Source organism: Anoplophora glabripennis, unplaced genomic scaffold, assembly GCF_000390285.2.
Source record: "Anoplophora glabripennis isolate ALB-LARVAE unplaced genomic scaffold, Agla_2.0 scaffold627, whole genome shotgun sequence".
Lineage (NCBI taxonomy): Eukaryota > Metazoa > Arthropoda > Insecta > Coleoptera > Cerambycidae > Anoplophora > Anoplophora glabripennis.
Genome location: NW_019416971.1, coordinates 21647 through 47883, shown reverse-complemented (window position 1 = coordinate 47883; position 26237 = coordinate 21647). Strand labels below are relative to the sequence as shown.

Below are 26237 nucleotides of genomic sequence, written 5' to 3'. Positions count from 1 at the left end.
ATAACGGAAACAATAATTTACTGCAGTTGTCACACAAATACAGCAGTATGGCATATAGTTGTAACATTTATAACAATTATTTTTATTTTATTTATGTTTAGAATACAGTATGTGCAGAGTAACAGCTGTTATTTGAAACACGTGTAGACTTTTATTTTATTATTCCAAAAATTTTGATTTTTATTTTGTTTTTGCCAAATTCTTGTATTGGTGTCAAAGGGGAGTGTTATGTTATAAATTAATTAAAATCGAAATATCAAGTAAATACGTGAATTCCAGCATTGAATTTATACAGGTAATGTTAAAAAGAAGTCTGGACTTTCTGATATTGTCTCAGTATATATTGTCAGTAAATATTGTTAATGTTAATGAGTACAATTCATGAAAATTTTGAAGAAAATTTTAAATTTTATTTGAATTGGTATTAAGGGCCCTATATACAATAAACTAAAGCGTTTAAATTTAATGAAGCATTGTCTCAACAATGTGTTATGGTAAAGTCTATTTACGCTAAGTTTATAATGGCGTCACATTTGGTAATTAAGTGCAAAATAATCTTAAATTCCTGCTCTGTATCCTATTAATTTTCATCAAACTATGATATTCTAATGTATTAAGTTTACTTTGCGCTTTAGGCCAGGCAATGAATTAAAATCATTAAAATTAATCGATCGCCTTTTGTGTATTCGAATCGATTGAAAGCTTATAAAAAAATTTTCACAACTAATAAATAATTAGAGTAACAGCCTAGAATATTAAGAATGCAATAAAACTTGTAGAATACTCAAATTTCTAAACAAAAGGAAACGATATCTACAAATCATTCTTATTTTTGTTGCAATAACGTGTTGTTTTTTCTTCAAAGGATCTATGCAAAGAGTTACGCTTTCGTTTAGTTTATCTATTTTTCGTTTCTCTTTTTAACAACCAACAAAAATCGGCCATCATGTTTTCATCTTATCTTCCTTGATATAGCTCTTCTATAACCTTCATATCCTGATGAAATCGTTCGCCTTGTTCTTTGCTGTAATGTCCAAGATTTTCAGGAAGCCAATCCAGATGTGAATGAAGGAAGTGCAAATTGTAGTTCATCAAACATCCCAGATCTTGGAAGTCTTTTATCATTTTCGATACAATTTCTTCGTATTTAGGACTCTTGTTGTTTCCTAAAAAAATTTCGCCCTATATAGGTTGAAAATTTCCGAATATTTCTGAGGCGAAATTGAAAGAAGGAATTCGATGGACCTCAGATTAGGACATTGTTCAAGGATGCAACATTCATCACTACAATGAGTAGAGTGCTTGGACTAGTTTCAAAGCTGTAGCGACAAATTTTTTAGGAAACAGGAAGAGTCCATACAAAGAAATTATATCAAAAATGATAAAAGACTTCCAAGATCTGGGATGTTTAATGAATTACAAGTTGCACTTCTTTCATTCATATCTGGATTGGTTTTCTGAAAAACTTGGATCTTGGCGAAGAACAAGGCGAACGATTTCATCAGGATATGAAGGTTATAGAACAGCGATATCAAGGAAGATGGAAAATATGATGGCCGATTTTTGTTGGTTGTTAAAAAGAGAAACGAAAAACAGAAGGACCAAACGAAAGCATAAGCCTTTGCATAGATCCTTTGAAGAAAAGAAAACACGTTATAGCAACAAAAATAAGAATGATTTGTAGATATCGTTTTCTTTTGTTTAGAAAGTAGAGTATACTACAAGTTATATTGCATTCTCAATCTTCTAAGCTGTTATCACATCTCTCAGTACAAAAAGTAGATGGATAGATGGGTGGATGGGTGGGTTTTATAGGTGGTACAGGTGGATGAATAAATATGCGTTTTCATGCATGAACGACTGGATAGAAAAATGTATGAATTCATAAATGGATGGGTGGATAAAAAGATGGATCCAGAACTCTGCAACACGAATTATGCCATGAAAATGGCGTTTTTAATCTATTTTCTGTTTTTGAATGAATTTGGACCAGCTTGTCCAACTCTATGATGATAAATTGGAATTAAACGAGTGAAAAATCGTCTAGTGAAATTTCCCTAAAACTCAGACCCGTTGGGCCAAATCTGAAGGTAGTTTCGGATTCAGCGAAAAAAAAAATACATGGAAATACATGGGTTTGAATACCAGATCCGATACTTTTTATTTCTTTGTGGAGCTGTGTAATTAATCACTATACCTCAAATTTCACATGCTCCATTTTAATATGAGTGGTAAATAAAGGCAATTTTTTTGTTACAATTAAACAGATTTTCCGGCGGAAACCTTCCCAAAACTGCTAAATAAACAACCTCACGGGGCAGGGGTCTAAAACATATAATCTCTTTTCCAGACACAATAAATGATAAATCGCCTTACGCCTTTTTTGTTCCAGGAAATTAGCCGATATCTCACGATCTACAAGGGGGGTTGTAACCCTCATGAGCGACCGATCGAGCGCCATTAGGATCCTGGACGACGCTAAACGTCTAAATATGATGGACGGTCACTTCGTCTGGCTCTGGATCGACACCGCGGCTACCATCAACCTGAAAAACGTTACGGACGACGAGAGGGACCTCAGGGACAAACCGGAGGAGCGAGTCAGACGCAGCAGTAGCTTAGGGCAAAGTGATATAAGTGATATGCACATAAATTATTTGTTAAAAAACGACCAGTTTCTTTTGTTTAGTCGTACTCATGGCGTTGAAAGTTCTAAATTAAAAGACCAAGACCGCCGGTCTCAACACCGCCCGCGCGCCGGCGGGTCCGGCGAGAGCTCGGGGGAGCTGCCCGCGGGGCTCCTCAGCCTCAAACCGCTTTCCGTTAAAGTGGATAGACACCTGGTTAAGGGTGCCGTAAGGTTGTTAGTCGCGGCTCTAAAACTTGTGATAGGACGATCACCTGAGTGGATGTTGAACAATTTCGTGAACGGACACCTGACCAATAACTGCTGGAAGAATGTGGCCATCAAAGAAAATAGTTTTATAAGCGAATTCGCAAGGTAAGGGTTTATAAGCTTAATATTTAGTTTGTACGGGTAGGAACAAATTCGACAATTTTAAGTAATTTCTCGTATTTCGCGAAGAGGTAGACACAATGTATGCAAGACGTAATGGGCTCGATTTTTGAGAAAAAGTGAACCATGAAAACTTCATCCTAATCTTTAGATTTGTTTAAGGACATTTTCATTTTTAGTCCTTTTTCTTTTTGTGGTGTTAAACATTTTTGTTTGTGAAAATATTTGATTTTCGCAGAGATTTTTTATGCAATTCTTTGCGTACAGTCTAGTGGCGTACGCGATATTTTTCCGTAAATTCCGGTTTTTCGGTTATAATCCAAACATATTTTTCTAAACCTAATACTAGATACCGTGGGATGGGGTTACTTTCAATTTCAGGGGCTACTTTGACAGAAACATTGACGATCTTATTTTATATTCTTCCTTCCGACATTTCTCGAGATATTAGGCAGATATCATAATATGGCAACTCCACATAGTTAACGCGATCATGTCTAATCGTTTCTCAGTGAACGAGTGATGTTTGGAGAGTGTACCAGGCTTTTATTTGAAAAACGATATTTTATCCCTTTTTTGAAGCCAATATAACTTCAAGCACACAAGAGAAACAGGCACTAGGAGTAAAGTAATATATAGTCTTTGCTGTAAAACCAGGTTAACCCATTAGGATATTAAAAACTGAAAAATATTGCATAGTAAATATGGCCGAAAATTTAAATATTCTGTCGTGGTTAACTTTGATCGATGTAGTGGGGCAATTTTGAAAATTATCAAAGTCTTCGAAGTATATTTAAGTAATATAAGATTTAAGTTAGGGCAACCTATTCTTAATAGAAGCTGTTATTGTTTTGGTGAAAACATTATTTAAAGAACTTACAACTGCGCAAGGAAAAATTGTTATTTTTTTTATTGCAAAATATTATATTTATATTTACTTTACATTTGTATAAGAGTTAAATAATATTTTTGTACCGTAAAAGATAATATTTCCTTAATATATCACTAAGTTTCTAATTTCTAGTGTCTTAATGCCATTTATAAGCNCTTTACATTTGTATAAGAGTTAAATAATATTTTTGTACCGTAAAAGATAATATTTCCTTAATATATCACTAAGTTTCTAATTTCTGGTGTCTTAATGTCATTTATAAGCTCAATTTTTTTCTTGTCATTCAGTGAGATTGTTTCTGATATATATTTTTCGTACCTGCGTAAAAATAAGGGGTTACTTGTCAAATATCATGAAAATTAATGAGGTGGACAAAGTAACCCCGCTCAGAGTTTAACTTTGTTTTAGTCTTCAAGAATTAATTTTTCAAAAACTAACATATATTTTAGCAAAAACTCTGGACGAACCGATAGCTCGGACAAAACCAATATTGAGGTTATATTTATAACAGATTTGAGACTAATACAAATTAAATATTATTCGACAACTTTTTATTTTTAGCAAAGTAACCACATCCCACGGTACATAGTGTTTACAAACTTGGCGAAAATTTTCGAAGAATACATAAATCGAAATACCTATAAATATTTATTGGAAATATAAAATATTTTTTTAATATCAACTGACTTGCTTCGATAATACTAAGAAACATTTTTGGAATCGCTGACTCCATCAATAGCTCGACTTGTTCTGTTCGCAGATATTACACAAATTGTTGAAGATAAATGTATGCAGTAAAATCACAGTTTTGTCCAATTATTCATTTTTAATATACCTATTGATGAACTATTGTGGAATATTTATTCGCACTTATTAATAAATATGACTGACTTGCTTCGATAATACTAAGAAACATTTTTGGAATCGCTGACACTATCAATAGCTCGGCTAGTTCTGTTCCCAGGTATTACACAAATTGTTGAAGATATATGTATGCAGTAAAATCACAGTTTTGTCCATTTATTCATTTTTATTATACCTATTGATGGACTATTGTGGAATATTTATTCGCACTTATTAATAAATATGACAGACTTGCTTCGATAATACTAAGAAACATTTTTGGAATCGCTGACTCCTTTAATATCTCGACTAGTTCTGTTCGCAGATATTACTATTGTGGAATATTTATTCGCACTTATTCACACCTCAGATAGTATGCATTTTCACAAAAGGAAACATAGTTAAAAGTAAGACAGAAAAATAAATTACTCCACTTAAACATCTTTTTACTAATAACACCGGCCAACAAAAAAAAAGTTACGTGAACTTTACATGCGGCATATGATTTCCTGTGTATTTTTGTCTCCTGGGCACGAATCCATAGTCTGTTTTGCTCCATCACCCTTCAGTTTTCCGTAAATCGCTGAATATTTTCAGAAAATCGCTAAAAATCTTCAATAAAATGGAGTTTAAGAAATGACGAGACCTTAACACGTGACATATGTTTTTCGACGTAATTCTATCTCCTGGATCCGAATCCGTTGTCAGTATTACTCCATAACCCCCTAGGCTTCAAAAAATTGCTGAAGATTTTCAGAAAAAGGGCGAAATTTCAGAAGCGACGAGATCTTGACATGCGGCGTATGGTTTCCCGTATATTTTTGTCTCCTGAACTCATGGTCATCGAAAACCATGAGTGATTTTTTTAGATCTTCATCGATTTTTTGAAGACTAGACGATGATGGAGCAAATCTGACACTTTTTTGTTCTGTTGGCCGGTGTAATTTTACCAGAAACTAAAAAAAAACTAAAGTAGAACTGATAATAACCTAATATTGAAATTTTTCTGTTCGCTACAAAAAAAAACGAGTCAATAAAGCAGAAGGTGCCACGCAATCACTTTTTTATGGAGGTTCCAGAGTTTCTCCATAAGTTTTAACAATCTTTATTATTTAATTATAATTGAATTTAATGCACTTTTTGCAGTTTTATCAGCTTAGATTATTGAAAATATTAATTTTTAATTCGTTCTACTTACCGCTAAACAATCTCCTTCAAATTTTTAAAAACTCTTATATTTTTCCATATTTAAAATTTGACTATAATTTCTCATATAATAATATGATATGACCGCACACGATGTTTACACAAAAACATTTTTTTATGTATTGTACATGATTTGAAATATAATTTTACTCAGAAATAAAAAATATGGAGGGGTGTAACTTTTAAAAACATATGTGTGTTATAATTAAAAAACCGTAAGTTACAGATAAACATTGTGCTGCTACATTCTATTCTATTCATAAGAAGAAACATATTTTCACAAATCAGGAAGCTATTCAGCATCACGAAAGAACGATAAAAGTAGAAAAGACCTTGCATCTCTTAAATTAGGCAAGATATGGAAGTGCAGTTTTGACGAACCAGCTTTTCTGGAAAATTGTCTTTCTCACTAGTTTATTTTTTCTGGAAATTCGAGAAACTTTCCCAAAATTATCGAATTTGGCCCATCATGCATATAAAGTAATTTCTAATATTATGTCCCGAAGAAGGAAAATGTTTCTATTTGTCAATTTCACAAAAAATTATTTTTTTGATTTATAAAATTTTCTGCCTATACTTTTCATGAAAATTAGGGTTATTTTATTTACGTGTTCAGTTTTTAGAAAAATCTAAAAGATGCGTGAACCTCACTTTTTTAAATAACGAAATTGCCACTGAGATATATTATTAGGATGAAGTTGCATTTGTGTTTTTTTTTAGTAATTACCTCATTTCGTTCACTTGGGAGGTTTAGACATAATCATAAATACTATACTAAATAATGAAATGATACATAGTTAATTAGGTAATAATCCTTTCAGTTGAACTTAAAATTAAAAAAAAAATTGTTAAAGTAAACCTTGAAGAAAATAAGAAAACTATGTTTTAAAATTATTTTGATATATTTATCTGTAGGTCGATATACGAAAGCATATGGTATTTCAGCTCATCTTAAAATTCTGCATGTAATATGGCATAACATGCTCTAATTTCTATAGCGATGTTGCCAAGTATAGAAAAAATAAATTTTGCTGAAAATATGGTGTGCCAGAACTTGTAATTTTAAAATGGTAATGGTTAGAACCAAAATATTTAGTCGTAAGGTAAATGCTAGTCAAACATTAAGAATCAGTTAAAAAATTATTTCTTATACAGGGCATTTTATATAGACTTGCCAAGTGTACAAATTACAATTCAAATGTTCCTAACCTTATTTAATGGTATCATTTTATATACCTCTTTATTTTCTTTAATTTTTAACAGGTAGTTATTTTCGCAAATTATGGAAGTACACAAAATATCCAAGAAACATTGAAATGTACTCGTTATCTACAGGAGAATAAAAATTTCACAAATAAAATTTTTTTAGAAAATTATTTTTTATTAGAAAATGTAAATTAGACAGTCGTAGGTACTATTGGCATAAAGAAGAGCAAAGAGAAGGGAAAGCCAAATCACAACACACTTTTTATTATTTTCTTACATATTGAATCTCTAGCTAAAATTTAGTTAGTCTCGTTTATTTAACTGCGTCACTAATTTTAGTACCTACATAGTTTTCTTGTCTCCATTACCTTTTGTATCAACACTTTTGATAATAACAATGTCGTTTCTTACAAAACACCCCATATATACAGTTCCTACTTTTATATATTTTAATAATTATTATTATGAAATTCAATTACGTATACAGTGTGGATACAAATTGTGGAATATTGCTAATATTTCTTAAAATATTCGTTATATCAAAAACATGTTTTAATAAAAGTGTTAGGGGAATTATTTCCCGTTTAGTGATATCAAGCAATCTTTCGTAGCACAAAAAATGTGGTTGCCAAGGTAACCGACTTAATTTTTTTAAACGGCACCATATACTTTTTTTGAAGAAAATTAATACATTGGACCTTCCTAAATACGATACAATACAATTTTAATAAGAAAAAAATAGTAAATTCAATTTTTACAATTTTATTTTATGTCGTAAGTAAGGAGTCAAAAAATCAAAAGACGCTTATTTAAGCTAATTTTAATAGGATAAATGCAAAAATGGAACGGATGTGAACTAATTCATTAAATGTTCAAAATGGCATCCATTATTGTTCAGGCACATTCTTCGTCTCTTTAAAAACGAATCACTCAAGTTTGCCAACGCGTAGCGTCGAATTTGCCGTAGTTCGATTCTGATCCTCGCTTTAAGATCTTCCAGATCTACTGGTCTTTCTTTGTAGACTATATTTTTAAGTAACCCCACAAAAAATAATCACACCGATTGAAATCGGGTGACCTTGCTGGCCATTTAATGGTACCTTCGCGACCTATCCACCTTGCAGGAAACATTTCATTTAGATATTCTCTTACGGCCCTTCCATAATGTGGAGGAATCTTGCTGAAACCACATTTGATGAATTGGACCTAGGGCCTCCAAAGCAGGTACAATTTGTTCTCTCAACAAATTAAGATATTTGTCGGTAGTTAGGTTCCCATCAATACCTGTCCAGACATTAATTTTTTCTGGTCGCTAGGTTCGAGTTTCTCGTATTCAGTGAGGATTTTCTTGACACCAATATCGATAATTTTGTTTATTATAAAATCCATGAAGCATAAGAGTGGCTTTATCGGTGAACACAATCTTTTTGCCAAATTCCAAAGCCATGTTAAATTTATCTAACATAGTATTACAAAATTCAACACGTTTTGCAAAATCATTTTGCACAAGTTCTTGAACGAGCTGCATCTTGTATGGATGAAACTTTTCCTTGTGGAGCTGTTTCAACGCAGAACGGTGTGAAATGGCTTGTACCCTACCAACTACCCAAATGGACAAATGTGGGTTCTCTTGTATTGACAGAAGCACATTTAAAGTAGTATCGTCATCAGTGTTGTTTTTGGCCGCCCTGTATGTAGTTTGTCTTTAACGCTTCCCGTCTCGTTAAATATTTTTAACAATTTGGAAACACAAGATTGCGTTATTTGAGGTCTGCTTGGATGAAGTTCGTTAAACAACTCGCATACTTCCCGCTGTGTCCTTTTCCTGTCACCATATCCCACCATCATTAAAACTTGTATTCTTTCCGTTTCACTTAATTCAAGCGCCATTTTAACTTACTAAGTACTTAAGTACTACACAGAAAATTGAGTAAAAAAGTATGTTTACTGCAACAATGCACACCATTACAAACAACTGACTAGTGAGAGTTTCACATTGTTCTGATTTTGCCATGGCTAACTTGATGTTAATAATTATTTTGATAAACAGTGTCAAAAGCATAATAGAAAACTTAAATTTACTGTATTTTTTTCTTATGTGACCCCATTAAAATTGGATCGTATCGTATTTAGAAAGGTCCAATGTATTAATTTTCACCAAAATAAGTATTTGGTGCCGTTTAAAAAAATGAATTCGGTTACCTTGGCAACCACATTTTTTGTGCTACGAAAGATTGCTTGATATCACTAAACGGGAAATAATTTCCCCTAACACTTTTATTAAAACATGTTTTTGATATGACGAATATTTTAAGAAATATAAGCAATATTCCACAATTTGTATCCACACTGTATATTTGCTTACAATTAGATGTACCTAAGTCACTACCTACAAGAAGATTTGGCTTACAAAAAAATGTTTAAATCATTAGTGAAATACATACATCTAGAGGGAATAATTTGAAACATAAAATAAAATCTTTCTAATATAATTAAATATTTTATTATATCGTTACAACTACTGGCAAATGTGGTTAATTTATTTAAATTTAAATATATACTATATGCTTGTATTTTACATGAAAACGCGGCTGAGGACAATAAAGTTTACAACTTAGTATCACGTAACGTATGTAAAAAATATTATTGCCCTCTTTATTAAGAGCATTTCTTCCAAATGTAGCTTTTTATAGCACCCTTAATATTTATTGAGTGCAATAACATTCTTTTATTCATTATTTTTTTTTAGAACCATCTTTATATTTCAAGATAAAATTCGAATTGTTTCCGACTTTATAGCGAAATTTGATCAAACTTTTATTTAAAATCATACATTTGAAACACATTTTTTTTTAGTTTCAAATGTAAGCGGAACCTATAATTCATTTAAAATACTACTAATAAATAAAAATTACGTACCCAAAAAATTACTACTTTTTCTGTTTCATAACATTGTGTATGTTTATTTTAATTGCGTATGATTATTTGTTATGATAGTGTTTATACATATATTTAAAATCTGATATTTCTATAGGAAAAGAAATAATTTCTAATTTCTGCGGGATTTAGCATAACAGTTAAAAGAACTTGTGATAGTTCCTTCTATTTCCTTTGATTGTTAGAATCAATTTCTGGAGCAATCTTATTTAATTTCCTGCTGCAGTTTCCGATACTAATTATCCTGAAAGTAGGAAAAGTCAAGCTATCTTGGGCAGTTCGATGGATCTCAGATTAAATGCTTAGCCATGAAATCCTTCAATCTGTAGTGGGCTACCTAAATGGAATAACAATGAGGTTTTAGCCAAAACCCGAATAAAAACAAACACGGTTTTATATGCTCTAAAGGTTTCGCTGAATAATACAAGAAGTGGTGCTATTTATTTATCCCCTATCTCTTTTCCAGGGGCCCATTTCGAAATGATTCATTAATAAAGTCTTTGACATATCATGTTGATGTCGAATATACGCTCTATAATTTTGTACGGTTTTTAAAAATTGGCAAAATAGAACCATTTTTCCTTTAAATAACAGGATACTCGGTGCTCGAGATACAGGGAGTTAAAGTTTACAAAAAAAAATATATATTTTCTGCTATATTTTCATAATGCCCTGACGGAATTGAATGAAACTTACTACAGCCTATTCACTTAATTAGACCTTTTATTGGATGTAATATTAACCTTGTGGTTTTAACCAGTGGTGTGCTACTGGAGGTGCCACCCCATTTTCCTAAAAGAAATACGCCACTGGCGGTTTTTTGTAGAAATCAGTTACATTCGGGTACTGCTACGTTAAATGAATGAAAAATGTTGAATGGTGTTTTTTAATAGTAGCAGCCGTTTAGAAGATATTTGAGTTTGTTTTTACGTTTTATCGCATTTTCATTATAAATTGGTGCGATTATTTGATGAAAACCTTCTGGTTTTAACCAGTAACGTGCTACTAAAGCGTCCGCCAACTTTTCTCAAGAAAAGAATACGCCACTGGCGGTTTTTTGTAGAAATAATTTTATTTCCGAAAAAATATCAAAACTAAATAATAAAATAACATTCTACAGGGTGATTCAAAATTTAGTACAAAGAATTTAGGGGCGTATTTTTGAGGTCAAAATAAGACTTGTTTTCCTATAAACGTAGGTCCACAAATGCTTAGTTTTCGACATACAGGATGGCATTTTTTTTTATTTTTTAGGAATAATTTTCAAACAAATTTGAATGTTGGCATAAAACTTGGGGTACGGAGGTTTAGGATGCTAAATTTAAATATGTCGTTAGTTTTGACGCTGCTTGTAGAGGACGCCACCTATAAGGGTACTCTTGAATTAAATTGATTCTAACTTTTTTGCCACCTTATATATTGACGTTTCGTATTAGTGCCTTTATTCCCCTATCAATTTTAAGCTAAAAAGCAAAACTGGTCCAGTGTAAAACCTGACCTAGCACAATGCGACCGTCATGGCGGTGTGATAAAAACGGACAAAAACTTTCGCAAGGAAAGAAATATGTAAATAGAATATTGTCGCACCAATTTTATATCGGCAAATTCAACTGCTTTTGTCGTTATTAATTAATAAAATTAATTTGTGTTTTTAAATAATAAAATCATTTGACATACCCGATGCTGCAACAGCAATTGTTCAAAATTGTATCCACTCACTTGTAAACACATTTGGGTCCGTCTTACTCACTTTCTACGAACTAACACAAATGATATCTTGCTTCACCATGACACAAATACTTCACCATAATACAAATGTTGTCTTGCTTCACCATAAATTAAAACGATATCCATCAACTTTGAGTTGCTATACACGCAATCCATTTTTGACACTAACTACTAAAAAACTGATGTAAATAACACAGATAACAGGTAAAAACTACCGCAACGACGGATTTCAGTATTAGGAGTCACATGGCTCTCCACGCGTATTGCGAATGACGCTAGAGACTACAGTTGTCCAGCTATATAGTGGTTTAATGTGCTATAACTTCAATAATTTTTTTCTCAGAAAGTATAAGGATTTTACATTTTTTTTTATACAATATTGACTCAATTTCTCATGCCGCATCTATTCCCAAATTTTTTTGGTTAAGTTGTGAATCACCCTGTATGTTTTCAAATTTTATTAACTATTCTCTGAAACTCTGAAATATTTTTTACGGGGGTTGTCAGATATGTTCTCTTCAATGAAAATAATGTCATCAACATATTACAAGAAAAATCAATGTTCTATAATTCGCGTCCAATTCTTCATTTTGCAAAATACCAAATCATATAAATGCAGCTAATACTGATTCATGGTGGATGAATGTCCGTCCCATTGATATAAAAAATATTCAAAATGTCTTCATTAGAATAATTATTCTGCAATTTTCTTGAGAAAGTATTTGATACTTGTAGAATACTAAATGAGAATACTATAATATTTGCCATTCAAGGCACATTTGATGACATTTTAACGTAATATTCTTGAAAATGTAAGTATACCGCAAATATCTGAGAAAATTGAAACTGTAACAATGCTTATATCGGTGAAAAGAGAATTTGATTTTCTATAATATGATGCAGAAACATACAGGGTGTTCCATTTGAATTTTAAAAAGTTTTGTCGGTTTTAAGTTTTCAATATGTAACGTAAAAAATGAGACACTTGTATAATTTTCTTCAGGTAATTTTGATAGCAGAAAGTAGTGCATCTTACGTTCTTTGTGTATTCCAAAAAGCAAGTGAAAGTTCCGAGAACGAAGAAAGATATAAGGAATTTTCGAAATGCTTGCATCTGTAAAAGTTTTTATAAAATATCGATTATCTCGAAAACGGCTAGATTTAGGTACAGGGAAGCTTTAACATTTTTGACTTATTTTCAATTTATCTTGTGGATAATGCAATAATATATAAGTTGTTCCATTTAAAATAACGAAGTTGACAGCCGGAAATGTTACGTTGATGGCATTAATTTCATTGGCGAGAACATATCTGATAACCTCCGTAAACAAAATTTCAGTCATATTGCCTTTGGTTCATCTGAAATGTTTAATAGGCCACTTACCGCGAAGAACCCTGTATAATTTAAGAACAGTTTTTTTTTTAATTTTGTATTTGTGTATTTTGCCACCTGTGAAAACCATTAAAAATTAATAATATAAACCCAGAACGATCTGTCAGTGGTTATTTTTATAAAAATAGTTTTGCCTAACTAAAAAATCACACGCTGAAAAAAGCAAACAAATACAAATTATAGTACATAAACAAATAACTGTATCGCGATATATATATTGCAAAGCTTACTATATGTCAAACAAAACTTAACAAATTTTTCAACTAGAAATCAGCTGCACACTCATAATATTAGATCAAAGAATAATTTAACTACTAACTACTTAAGACTAAGTAAGACTAGAAATGGTACGGGTTATATAGGAATACGTCTTTAAAATGCCCTACTAATCCACATAAAAAATCTCAATCCTAATAAATTTACAAATAGAATAAAAAAATTTCTTTCGAGAAATGCATTTTATGATATTGAGCAGTTTTTTGACAGTGACTTTAATCATTTGTGAACTCTGAGCTATTGTATTTGTTTTTAATATTGTTTTATCTGATTTTATTTATTCTGTTACAATGTCAATTTTAATCTGTATTTATATTTTTACTAATTTTAGGATTATGTATATATCTGTAATTGTAACTGTGTTGTAATTTGAAAATATCAATGTTTCTTTTCTGACGTATGTAAACACTTTGTGTAATAACACGAATCAATAAAATGTAAAATGTAAAATGTAAAATGTAAAATGTAAAATGTTAAATGTAAAATGTAAAATGTAAAATGTAAAATGTAAAATGTAAAATGTAAAATGTAAAATGTAAAATGTAAATTGTAAAATGTAAAATGTAAAATGTAATGTAAAATGTAAAATGTAAAATGTAAAATGTAAAATGTAAAATGTAAAATGTAAAATGTAAAGTGTAAAATGTAAATGACTTTTAAAAGTTGTAGTCGTTTCAAAAGTCTATCTATTTTCGTCTTCTGAACTTTTTTTGACAGTCAAAGCAAATAAAACGAAAGGCGAATACTGCTAATTTTCTACTTGTTTGGAATTTGCAAAAAATATATTCCTAAGGTAATCTATTTACAATAACGATTTGAAACCTATCTCCTTTGTAATCCTATGAGACCGGGTATCGGCAATATTTTGTTGAAAAGGGTCATATCTAGAAATTCTCGAATACAAATTATCTGATTCCAGTTCGGATTCTTGTGGTGAAAGGTCGTCCTGAAATACTCTCTATATTGTGAGTCTGCGGGCATATAAGCCCATGTAGTAAACTAAACGGACAGGTAAAATTTATTTGCTTTAACACTACGCAGTAACAAATGCCATAGTGTAAATTCAATGTTATTTATGAGGGAAATTATTTTGGTGTTGAATTTTTAGTGAACTTAAGATTTTAACAAAGAAATTAGCTTATCAACACAATCTTTACTTAGAAGCAAAATACTGTGTAAAAATTACATCATTTCAGACAACAAATACGTTTACTTAGTTTTAATTAAGAACTGATTTTAGTTGCTGATATCAGATTAAGTGTGGTATAACAATATGACACAATTAATTTATCAAAACTCAAAAGTTTTTCCATATTACCATACCATAGTTGAGTAAACATTACGATTAGTAATATCATTTCCACACAAATTGGATGTGGACTCCTCTTAACAAAAATTGTATTGATTTTAAGTAAAAATTTATCCAATTTATTTACGGTGTGACAAACATTAACTAGTCTTGTCGAAACAAACGAAAAACCTGATTTATTAGCTGAACATTTTTATATACATTTTATGTTACAATTCGCTTATTGTTTTCTAATAGATGTCGATACGTATCTCCATACTGAAATATTGAATATACGTATTCAAAGCATTAACAACTACTTACAAATACAAGTTAATCAAATACTGCGTTACTCTGTCTGAGGTCCGATTCTTACGTTGTATTTGTTCAGGTATTCAAATTTTCTTTGCGTTATTTTCTTCATTTTTCTAGTAATAAATTCTGATAATGTATTTCCACACCTCTAACTCTGTTCTCGTTCTAGGTAAATATATTTAGATTTGAGGTATTTTATGAAAGGTTGTAAGGTAGAAATATAATTATCAATCACATTTAATCTGTGTAGAAGCCTCAAAAATCTCTTGAGGCTGGACAATTTTTGAATTCAGAAGTAACTGATAATGTAACTACCCACTGGGTAACTAGAACTTTCAAAGTTAAAGGCAGTCTTAATAATTTGTCGAAATTAGAATGTCTACATTAATATTGTTTTCAAACGGACAAGATATTAACTTTCGAAAACAATGGCGAATGCGCCGTGAACAACGTTTATAACATTTCCTTGTAGTGCCCCATAATTAAAAGTACTAACATTATATTTGAATACATAATATTCTGATTTATACACAAACAATTCATTCAAATAATAAGTTAAAAAGAAATGAGATTTGAAAAATATAACTTCCATAGTACTGCAATACATCCTAAGTATACTGCATAGTTTCTAGGTGCTAATTTTTTAAAAATAGCAATTATTTATTCTAAATTTCTATGCCTCATACAGCACCCCCGTAATTTTTATTTACGTTTCTTTCTAATTGATATCGCAAAAGGCACGATTTTTCAACTTTGCACAAATAATTTTCACTTTTTCTTGAACAACTTATAATTGAATAATATATGTAAATAAGTCAAACAGTGTAAAATAGCATTCTGTATACAATTATGTTAGAATTAAAAAATAACACTTAACATTATGCTAAAAATTTTCAATTTTTGGAGAAGTTATAGTTTGCAAATATGGACATTTTTAGGGTCTATTTAGTAAAAGAATATTTGAATTTGTTTTTTGCTTATTACGTAAAAATGATCTGTATACCATTTAAATCTAGACACTACATGAATATTTCAAAATAATTCAATTTTGTAGCTAACGTAGTGAATTATAATGAACCTGTATCTTTCATATATTTTCTAAATAACTTTCACAACAATATTAGCAGGAATTTGCCCAAAATGGTTTTAATTTAACATGTAAAATTATGTCATTTTCTATAGTGTAAAAACTGCATATTTTTCTAAATGCATAAAAAAACTTTTTTTATATATGTTTTAAAACATTAACACACATTCATCAACGCACATTTTTTTGTAAGTCTTGAAATGATCCAATTCTATCACTGTATGGATAATTCATTTTCAACAAATATGTTACAAATCAGACCATATTATAATTTATTTACTGTTTTATTTTCAACTATGTTACGAGCAGCTATAAAACTGTCCACTTAAAAACTCGCCATCTATTTTTATCAATTGCCCTGCATGAGAAGGAATAAAATTGCTCTCTGTATTTAATCCCAATTGTGCTCTAATTCTCAAACTGTAAATATTTCACGTCTTTGTAGACAAAATTTAATTAGGTAATCATTTTTAAAACTGATTTCACGCTCCAGTTCTAGCACTCTGTTGATTAAAAATCCACTAAACTTTAATTCCGTTAAGTGACTGCTCAAAATAAAAGCACAGTGATTGCCTGAAGGAGTGTAAGATAATTTTTTTATCACAATGTAAACTAATACTTAGGTACCTATAGCAAATTAAATTACTCATCTTTTACTGACTGAATTTAAAGATTTTAATAATTTTATAAGCATTATAAAAGCTATGATCAACGACAACCATTTCGTTTGGTTAAAAAATGACAGAAGTAATATTGAGGATAAGTCTACTTTTATTCGAAGTGACCTAAAGTATAATGTTTTTTTGGCGTAAATACATTTATTTGTAAAATTCTCAGTTTTTTTTAACAATACTTATACAGGGTGATTCACAACTTATCCAAAAAAATTTGGGAATAGATGCGGCATGAGAAATCTTAAAAAAGAATTTTCGTAAAATTCTTATAATCTCGGAAAATTATTGAAGTACATTCAATCATTACATAGCTGGACAACCGTAGTCTCTAGCGTCATTCGCAATACGCGTGGAGCGTGTTTACTATAATTTTTTAGTAGTTAGTGTCAAAAATGGCTTGCGTGTATAACAACTCGGAGTTGATGGATAAGTTCTGAATCACCCTGTGTAGACTGTTATAGGAGATTTTTTATTTTTAAATTCATTTAGTTAAAGATCTACCTACGCAATTCTGTTTAGTGACTGCTAAGTTTACTTTTCAATTGAGTGAAATTATACTATATAACAAAACATGTTCATGCTCAAATAACACTTGCAAACTTCAGAAAAACCATTATGCCAAAAAATTTAAAAGTAATATTGACCTGATGTGAAAACCTGATAATCTATTCTTAATTATTATTTTTTAATCATATTTTATTAGTTTTTGTATTTTTTTTCTATATTATAAACGTATTAACCTAATTCAAAGAAATAGAAAACAATTTGTTTCTAAATGATTTTATCAAATGAAGATAAGTTAATTAATTATTATTAATATTATTATTAATCTGAAATTGACTCAAAATCCGGAGAAATATATTTTTTTATACTTTAATAAAATGGAAGTTTTAATGTATTAACTAACCTAATTTAATAAGTTATATTACACAGGGTGAGCCGGGAGAATTCCAGGAATGGATTGTAGACGTTAAAACAATAAGAAAAGCTCAAATGTTATTTGATTTTCATTTGTTTTCAAACTATGACGTACATTTTAATAAAATAGTATTAATTTATTGATAACCTATTACTCATAGCGTTCTTTGATGAAAGTTCAAAAACACCACCATTGACCTCTAAAACACTTTTCGCTTCATCTACGAAGGGCACTGGTAGCTCTCCTGATTGCTGCATGTCCATCTAGTGTTGTGAGGTCTGGAACATGTAAGATCTCTACTTCCGGGTGCCGATGAATTTAAGTTTGTGGTGGTGTATTGTCGGTATATTAAGCAATTGAGAAATAAATGAAACTACTAAACTTCAACAGGCGATTTCTCAAAGACGAAAAATGATATCGGGATAAATCAAAGTACGTTTTAAAATGTAAGTATAGCACATTAAGGCCCCATTAATGGTTTTAGCAAAAATAATTCATATCCATGTAACATATCCTCAAATATGCCAAAGAAATCCGAAATCCTTCGGAAAAGTATAGAGGTCGGCCAAATTTTGCCGGCCAGTTATTGATCCATCGATAAAACTCGATACGCTTAGCATAATCTTCCGGTTGTAGGTGTTGTACTCTCTGTACGATGAGCTCGTTGTCGATGAGCTCGTTGAGATGTTATTTATTCATTTATTTATTTATTTATTTTCCCAACAGGCATGAATACCTAATTACAGGGAAAAATTACTACACTCAATTTTACAATATGTGACTACCTAAAGCAAGCACGCTAACAAAGGGTAATATCCTAAATACATAGCAGCACTATATCAGAAGGGGAACAACATCCACATTACGATTTTAGAACAATAAGACATATAAAAATAATGATTATGGTAAATTGTTTATAGAAAAAAATTGTTTAATTTCTTTTAAGAATACTCTTTGGGGTGAAAACAGGTCAATGGATTTGCTTGATAAAACTTGATCAATTAATTTAAACATAACTGCAAGAGGAGAACATGATGTCTTGCGTAACGTCTTGCGTATGCAGAAATTGGTTTTCACGGGTGTCTTTGGAAGGAACATTGATAAGTATACGGGAGAGCAGATTTGGTGCATTAATGAGACTGTTTAAAATGTTGTAACCAAATAGCAGAATAGAAATGATACGACGGTGATGAAGTGTATTTATATTAAATTATCGGCAAAGTAGATTAGTTCTTACAGTCATATAGTCAGGCGGTCTATTATACTTCGTAAAATATAGATATCTCAAAAATTTCTTTTGTATTTTTTCAACCCGCTCTGTATATTTTTTTGGCTGCGCGTGCCATAACAATGACCCATATTCAAGTTTTGGCCTAACAAGTGTGCAATATAAAGTAATAAGGGTTCGTATATTCTTCAGATTACGCGATTCCCTCATAACAAAAACAAGAGCTTTATAAGCATCAGATATAAATTTGTCAAAATTAAGTTTATATGACATTGTACTATCTATCGTAACGCCCAGATCTTTAACATTATGAACCTTAACTAAATGAGCATTATCCAACTTATATGCGTAAGTAACAACATCCTTTTTGCGAGTAAAGAAAATATTGCACTTTTTAATATTGAAATGAAGCTTATTTTCTTTACTCCAACGCAATACAGAATCAACGTCCAGCTGGAGCAAAGCACATTTACATCTTTAATTTGTCTATAAAACTTGAAATCGTCGGCGAACAACAAGCATTCAGAATGATGAAGACTTTGGGGTAAATCATTAATAAAATACAAGAAGAAGAGTGGGCCCAAGTTAGAACCCTGCGAAACCCCTGAATTTGCTACATAAACTTTTGAAAACATTCCGTGATATTTGACTTTAAATGTGCGGTTTTGCAAATAAGGAACAATTAATTTAATTATGCTGTCATTCACTCCGTACATATCCATTTTTTTTAAAAGCACATCATGATCTACCTTGTCAAATGCCTTTTGAAAATCTGTAAAAATCGCATCCACCTGACATCCGTTCGCAAATGAACTGAGTATATCATCGGTATATATAGTCAAATTAGTTGATATTGATCTCTTAGGCATAAATCCATGTTGACAGTCTTTGACTAGTGTGCTAAAATGACTCCATAAGTTACGGTACAATATTTGTTCAAACACTTTTGCAGGCGCCGATAATTCTGCAATAGGTCTATAATTATTTACATTAGATTTTTGTCCCGATTTATAATTTGGACTGACTAGTGAAATTTTCCAACAGTCAGGAAATTTATTAGTCTTCAAAATTAAGTTGTAAATATGCAGAAGGGGTTCCCTGAAATAATCAGAACAACTCTTTAAAACATACGGTGGTACCCCGTCCGCACCTACAGCTCGCTTAGGTTTGAGTTTTTTAATTGACGTATCATAGTCAAAATTGGTTATATCCTTCAACTGTGCCATCTGATAATTTCCAGGTGTTGTATCTTTTAAATTATAGACGGCCGGTGAAACAGAGTATACTGAATAAAAATATTTGGCAAATGTTTCGGGAACTTCATTTTCTGATATAATAACGTTGTCACTGTCTCGAAAGGATACAGAGGCATATGGTTATACTAGGCTTTCCGGTTTCGCACAGTTTGTTGAAAACTCTGATAAATTCATTTTTATCAGGACATCTGTGATGTGAAAACCGTTGACGATATTCTTTAACAGCAGCATTAGCATTCCCATTACAAAAACCATAAACAAACGTCATATTTCCATATTTTAAATTTGAATAAATTCTTGGCATTTGTATCACTTTGATCGTACGTTTGAACTTCCAACAGGACATACTTACTTTGTTTTCAAATTTTGAAAATGTGTAATTAGGCTATATCTTGAAACAAGAAAAAATCGCCTAACAACATCTGAGTTTTTCTTATTATTTTGATGTGTAGAATCCATTCCTGCAGTTTGGTGCGATTTTCCCGACTGTATACTTTAAAGATACTTTAATCTTAGTCTTTACATTATATACTTTCGTTATTTTTAGACTCACAATCTTGTATTAGTGAAAATCTTTTGAAATGAGATGGCAACTGAAAATTATATTAATTGTGTAAATATCAATAAATGACATCGAATTATTTAGCTGCGATATGATAGTTTAGAAAAATATTAGATGTGCTTCTTTTAACGGGTATACTCGTATTTTATATGAGTTAAAAATAAAATTAATGTTTATTTTGTACGACTGGTAAACGTGATATATGTAGATTAATATATTTTTTGGATCCTTAACAATATGTAGGTATTTTTAAAATTATTACACCGACCAATTGTCGCAATTAGCCTTGACGTTGAATTATGTAGTGAAAATGAAGTCGGTAAATCATTGGAAAATTACGGAAATATAATTATAACAACATGTAACAGTTTCATGAAGAGTGTATATTAAATCATATTAAATAAATCTGCTGTGAAAATAATGAGCACTCCCTAACTTTAATTTGACCATCGTTGCAGAATCTACGTGATAGTTGTTCGAATATTATTTTAAAGACAGAGTTCTGGAAAAACTCTTTCAATGTAGTTACATAAAAAGGTTCGCTTGCGAGAATCGTTAAAATGAAAATGGGAAAATATCATTTCCCGCCTTTGCGAATTACCCCTTCAACACTGTAACAGCTTCCAGAACGCCATCAAATAAATTATTATTACTTTGGCTTAGTTTGCAGAAAACAGATGCACTGTCTGCATAACATGCAAACAATGTTAAGCAAGTACTTTTCAAAATACAGCACGCAAAGTTAAATCAACATCAATCTCAATAATATGAAAGGTACGGGAAGGGAAGACGGATAGCTGAAAGATGCTAGTGTTGACCTTCCTGTTTTTTGCTTTGGACTGATAAGGACCAATACTTCCGAAATTGCAGTTTTTAGAGAATCACTTGAGGAACAGTTACGTCCGTAATGACCTTAGACCCAACCAAGATGAACATCAAGGCCGATTTAGGGGTTCTAATAATTGGTCCGCCTCCACAGAGTCTAGCCCGAGAACAACCGAGGCAAGTCAAAGATTCCTAGCTAAGGCTAAGGAAGTGTACTCGAAAGGCACTAAGTACAGCGTAGGAATCTTTCATATAGTGGGACTTTATCATATAACATAGTGGTATACAATATGATTAGGTTAAAATAGATAATATAGTTACATACAGGTCAGATAAAACGTTCGTATAATGTTATTGGATTTTGCTATTAACTGATGGGAAGAGAAATAAGAGACAAAGATAGAATTTGAATTTCAAAAGATGTATCTTATTGATTTTTTTTTAAGTGTCCCATAACCTACTAAATTTATACACAAAAATAATAGTTATCTGGGGGATCAGTGCAAGCAATGAAGCGAGTCTACGGTCAAAATCTATAGTGGATTGATAGGCTCACGCCGATAGTTTCTCACACTCCTAGAATGAGATCTTAGACCCAGTGTGTTTTTTTTTGTAGTTTTTTTTTGTAAATAAGACGTATGATTAATATTTATTATTATTTATGCCTCTTGTACAATTTATGCCAAAGAAGTATGTTCAAAATAAATGTTGTTAATGTTATATATAATATTTTATTTTATTGATGACATTAGGTAGAGTTCATGTTGTCCTTAGAAAGCACTAGCTATTTTTCTAAAATTTTAATGATGGGGATCACAATTTTATTAGAAATAAACGACGATTTACCATACTACAGTAATAAAGATAAGATTTAAAAACAACATTTTAAAGTAACAAACAAATGAGTGGTAAGTATCTGCAGTTGAAACGTCGGAAATTCTACGTTATGTTAATATCTATTACATTTACTGTGTTTATCTGTGATTGATACACTTTTCATTGTTTTGTTTTTTTTTTGTATAGCATAATGAACTTTATCTGAGAGGGTACATATTATCTCTTATTAATTTTGTATTCAGAATGTCTTAGTTTATTGCCGATTCACATCTCTAGAATGTATTTGATGAGCAGTAACCAACATCTCTGGAGAGTCACCTTAATTTGCATTTAAACAGATACCTTATACACAAGTGGGGCTGTTACAGTAAGTCTCAATTGATATCTCTCTTACCTTTGACGGTATATAAACTTTAAACTTACACGTTCAAATCTGTTTTCTTTATTATTGTCATTACAATAATCTTATTAATTGGGACTTACTCTACCATATTCTCCCATACATTCATAAAACCTATAAGTGAAATAAACATAAAACCATTTTAAACTGACTGTCTCCAAATACACTTTAAAAAATAATAAATTATGCGGTTATTGCTGAATATACCAAACAAGTGTCAAGAGACACAACACTTATAAATCTATTTTACAATTGTCTCTTTCTTTGTAGCCGTTTATAAAACAGTTTCATAAAACGTGCCCCAGCCTTTATAAAATAAATTAAAGTACATACTACATTGTTTTATAAATTTTCCTATTTGACGTTTGGAAATCATCTAGAATCCAACCAACAACCTCAACAACAAAACAATATTTTATAAACATTCTTTCAGCTTCTACGAGTATAACACATCAAATTGTTAGTTCGGATATTTAATTGAAAAGAAAATCAAAAATAAATACTTTATTCTGTATTCTACACACGTATATCAAAATAATACTTCCCAATATCATCCGTATTAGTTTAATGGTCGTATAAGCGCAGAGACAAGCGAATGCTGCAAACTTTACGCTTGATTTAGTAGACTGTCAACCTCAGTTCCTGATTAAGCTAATGTAGAAATTGAGCCACAATTTAAGATGGCCTACTCGTAAAATACAGTTGCGGTTTTCATACTGCAAACTCCAAGTGCAAATTTCGGGTAATATAGCGCTGTCCGGGAAGTTATTAATTTAACTGGTTTGTAAATCTAACACGACTTGGAACGAATCAACTAAGGACTGTGTGTGACTCTGACATTTATATTCTACAGACTCGCAGTAAAAATTGGGTAGAATGCATATGCGAGTGAAATGTAGGTAATAGAATAAAATGATTATAACTATTACAATAGCTTAAATTTTAATTTAAAAGGGCTATTAATAAAGTAATGAAAGTCAAGACTAAACATGGGCGCACTTAAGAAAAAAATTAATACTGGAAGAAAATACTGGAAACGTTAAATATACTTAATTTTATTATATCTCTCTGTATAGCAAAAGCTTTGTGATTAATCTAGATCTCAATATAAATGAAACAATAAAATTTTTAGGAGTGTAATAAATAACATTTTACGAAAATATACCGAACCTTTTTAGAAACGTGGCCATATTTGATCAACATGTTTTATTTGGTTTTAGTTTTATCAAACTACTAACTATTCTAAAATAATTTAATATTTTCCAATATACCTTTGCATCGTTTATTTTTATCTAAAAACACATTCGAAAAAATGGACCTTACGAAGGCTATAGTATTCGAATAAATGCGAATAACTCAAAGCAAACCCAAACTTAAAGTTTTAGTTTATGATTCTGACATCTATTGGCTTTATACTCAGAGTACTGATTGATGGCAGCTCGCAATTATAAATTTCAACTTTGTCCGTCTAGCTATGATGCTGAAAGTTTCTATTATAAAACTCATAAGCACATAAAATCAACTAGTTTGGACTTACCATTAATCATACTGCCACACAGCAAAACAGCCAGTTATAAAATATAGATATATTCTTTTCCTATGAATATACTCGTAACTTTAAGTTTCAACCACTGCTAAGAGACGTTTCGTATATTGTGTGGTCTTTTTTTTAAGAAAGGGTATCACCTAGTAGATATAGAGAAACTTTTGAAGTGTTAAAATATATGGTACAAGTTTAGGAGGTCGGTTTCCCCTATTATTTTCTGTATTCTTTATAAAAGTTGGTACAGAATGGAAACAAACAGTTTTAGACTACAATTAGGAATTAGAATTACTAAATTTTCAAAATACCCTGGCGTATTTCTAAAAATTCTTAGACAAAGTGCCTACATCTACATTAATGGTACATTATAGATACTTAAATATGTATATACCGGTTCAGTAGATTGGAGGACAAAAAAGGAATCAAAATCAAAAATTCTAATTGTTATATTTCCTTAACACGTTATTACTATTATCATTAAGAACGAAATATTTCTTGTTGAAGACGATGCTGAAAATGGGTAGAAACGTAGGTATCTCAAAATATGTTAAATTAATTGGTTTTCTTGAAAACATTGTCTTAAACTCACAAACCGAAGAAGTTTTCTAAGAATTTTTGAGGGAGGTTTCCGATTGAAAATACTTAATAATGTATGTATTCGTTGCCTTTTTTGAAAAACGAATATTTGCTGATTTTGATTGTCAGTGTTGCGGGAAACAACTACTCCACGGGCTATATACCCCGACCGGCATTGAATTATACTCGCAACACCTAGTGCAACAGCTAGAATCGTTTGTCAGTTTAAACCATCAGGCACAGACCGGTTTCTCATCAGTGTGTCATAGGTGAGACAACCGACGAACGATCCATTATTTTTAACTACGGAATCAGAGGAAGTGAGGTATATACTGATAATACCTGATGGTATTCCCTAGTGACCTTGATCTTGAGGTCACTAAAAAATTGTGAGTCCCTTCTATTACATCGTCGAAAATAAAAAATGAGAGCCGGAATAATCACTTCTGCCTGACCTCCTGAGCATTGACTTTAAAGTTATGTTTAAGATCATACCTAATAACATGTAGAATTCTACACTCTCTTATTTCTAGCGTCGAAATAAGGGATCACTACTCCAAAAATCGATAAGACCTTGACATGTTCTTTCAGCCTTGATCTCAAGATCAACGTCACTAAGGAGTACCATCAGGTAATAGTAGCCAAAGACTATTACTTCCCCTGATTCCGCAGTTAAAAATAACAAATTACAGTAAAAATCAACATTTCACGTTGACCATTGACCTTGACCATGGATTTTGACCATTGACCTTATCCATTGACCTTGACCATTGACCTTGAGGTCACGGTCAAGGTCATATTCGGATGTAGTATTTTCTGCTCTTTCCATTTCCGGGGTCGAAAGGGAGGACCGCCATTTAAAAAAACCGACTTGATCTTGATATGACCTCGAACCTTCACCTTGATCTCAAGGTCAAGGTTACCGTCGCATGCGTGGTGAAAAATGCTGAGACTTTTGTCCTCACTATTTATCCCAAAAATCCTTTCCCCCCGAGATTTTTGGGGGTTTCCATACTTCTGACTAACCCTGTATGCTAATACGCCCGTTGTGGATAATTTAAATTGTCAAATGCTTTAGGATATCAATTTATTTTCCACATTAAATTTACATATTATATCATTATCCACATTTGACTGACAAATATACCGCATCTACTATTTTCGTGTCACTATAGTGTGGTTTTTATTCTAAACCCATTTGTAACGCTTGATAAATGTATATAATATTTT

General features: G+C 31.2%; 1 protein-coding gene across 1 annotated transcript in view; it reads left to right on the top strand.

Moving 5' to 3' along the window:
• Positions 1 to 21930, top strand: part of LOC111692060 — a 66264-nt gene extending 44334 nt beyond the window's left edge. Inside the window, exons 3-4 of the mRNA XM_023455758.1 lie at positions 2393 to 3001; positions 21744 to 21930. Coding sequence (XP_023311526.1) covers positions 2393 to 3001; positions 21744 to 21930 — 796 coding nt within the window. The remainder of the gene's footprint in view (positions 1 to 2392; positions 3002 to 21743) is intronic.
• The last annotated feature ends 4307 nt before the right edge of the window (positions 21931 to 26237 follow it).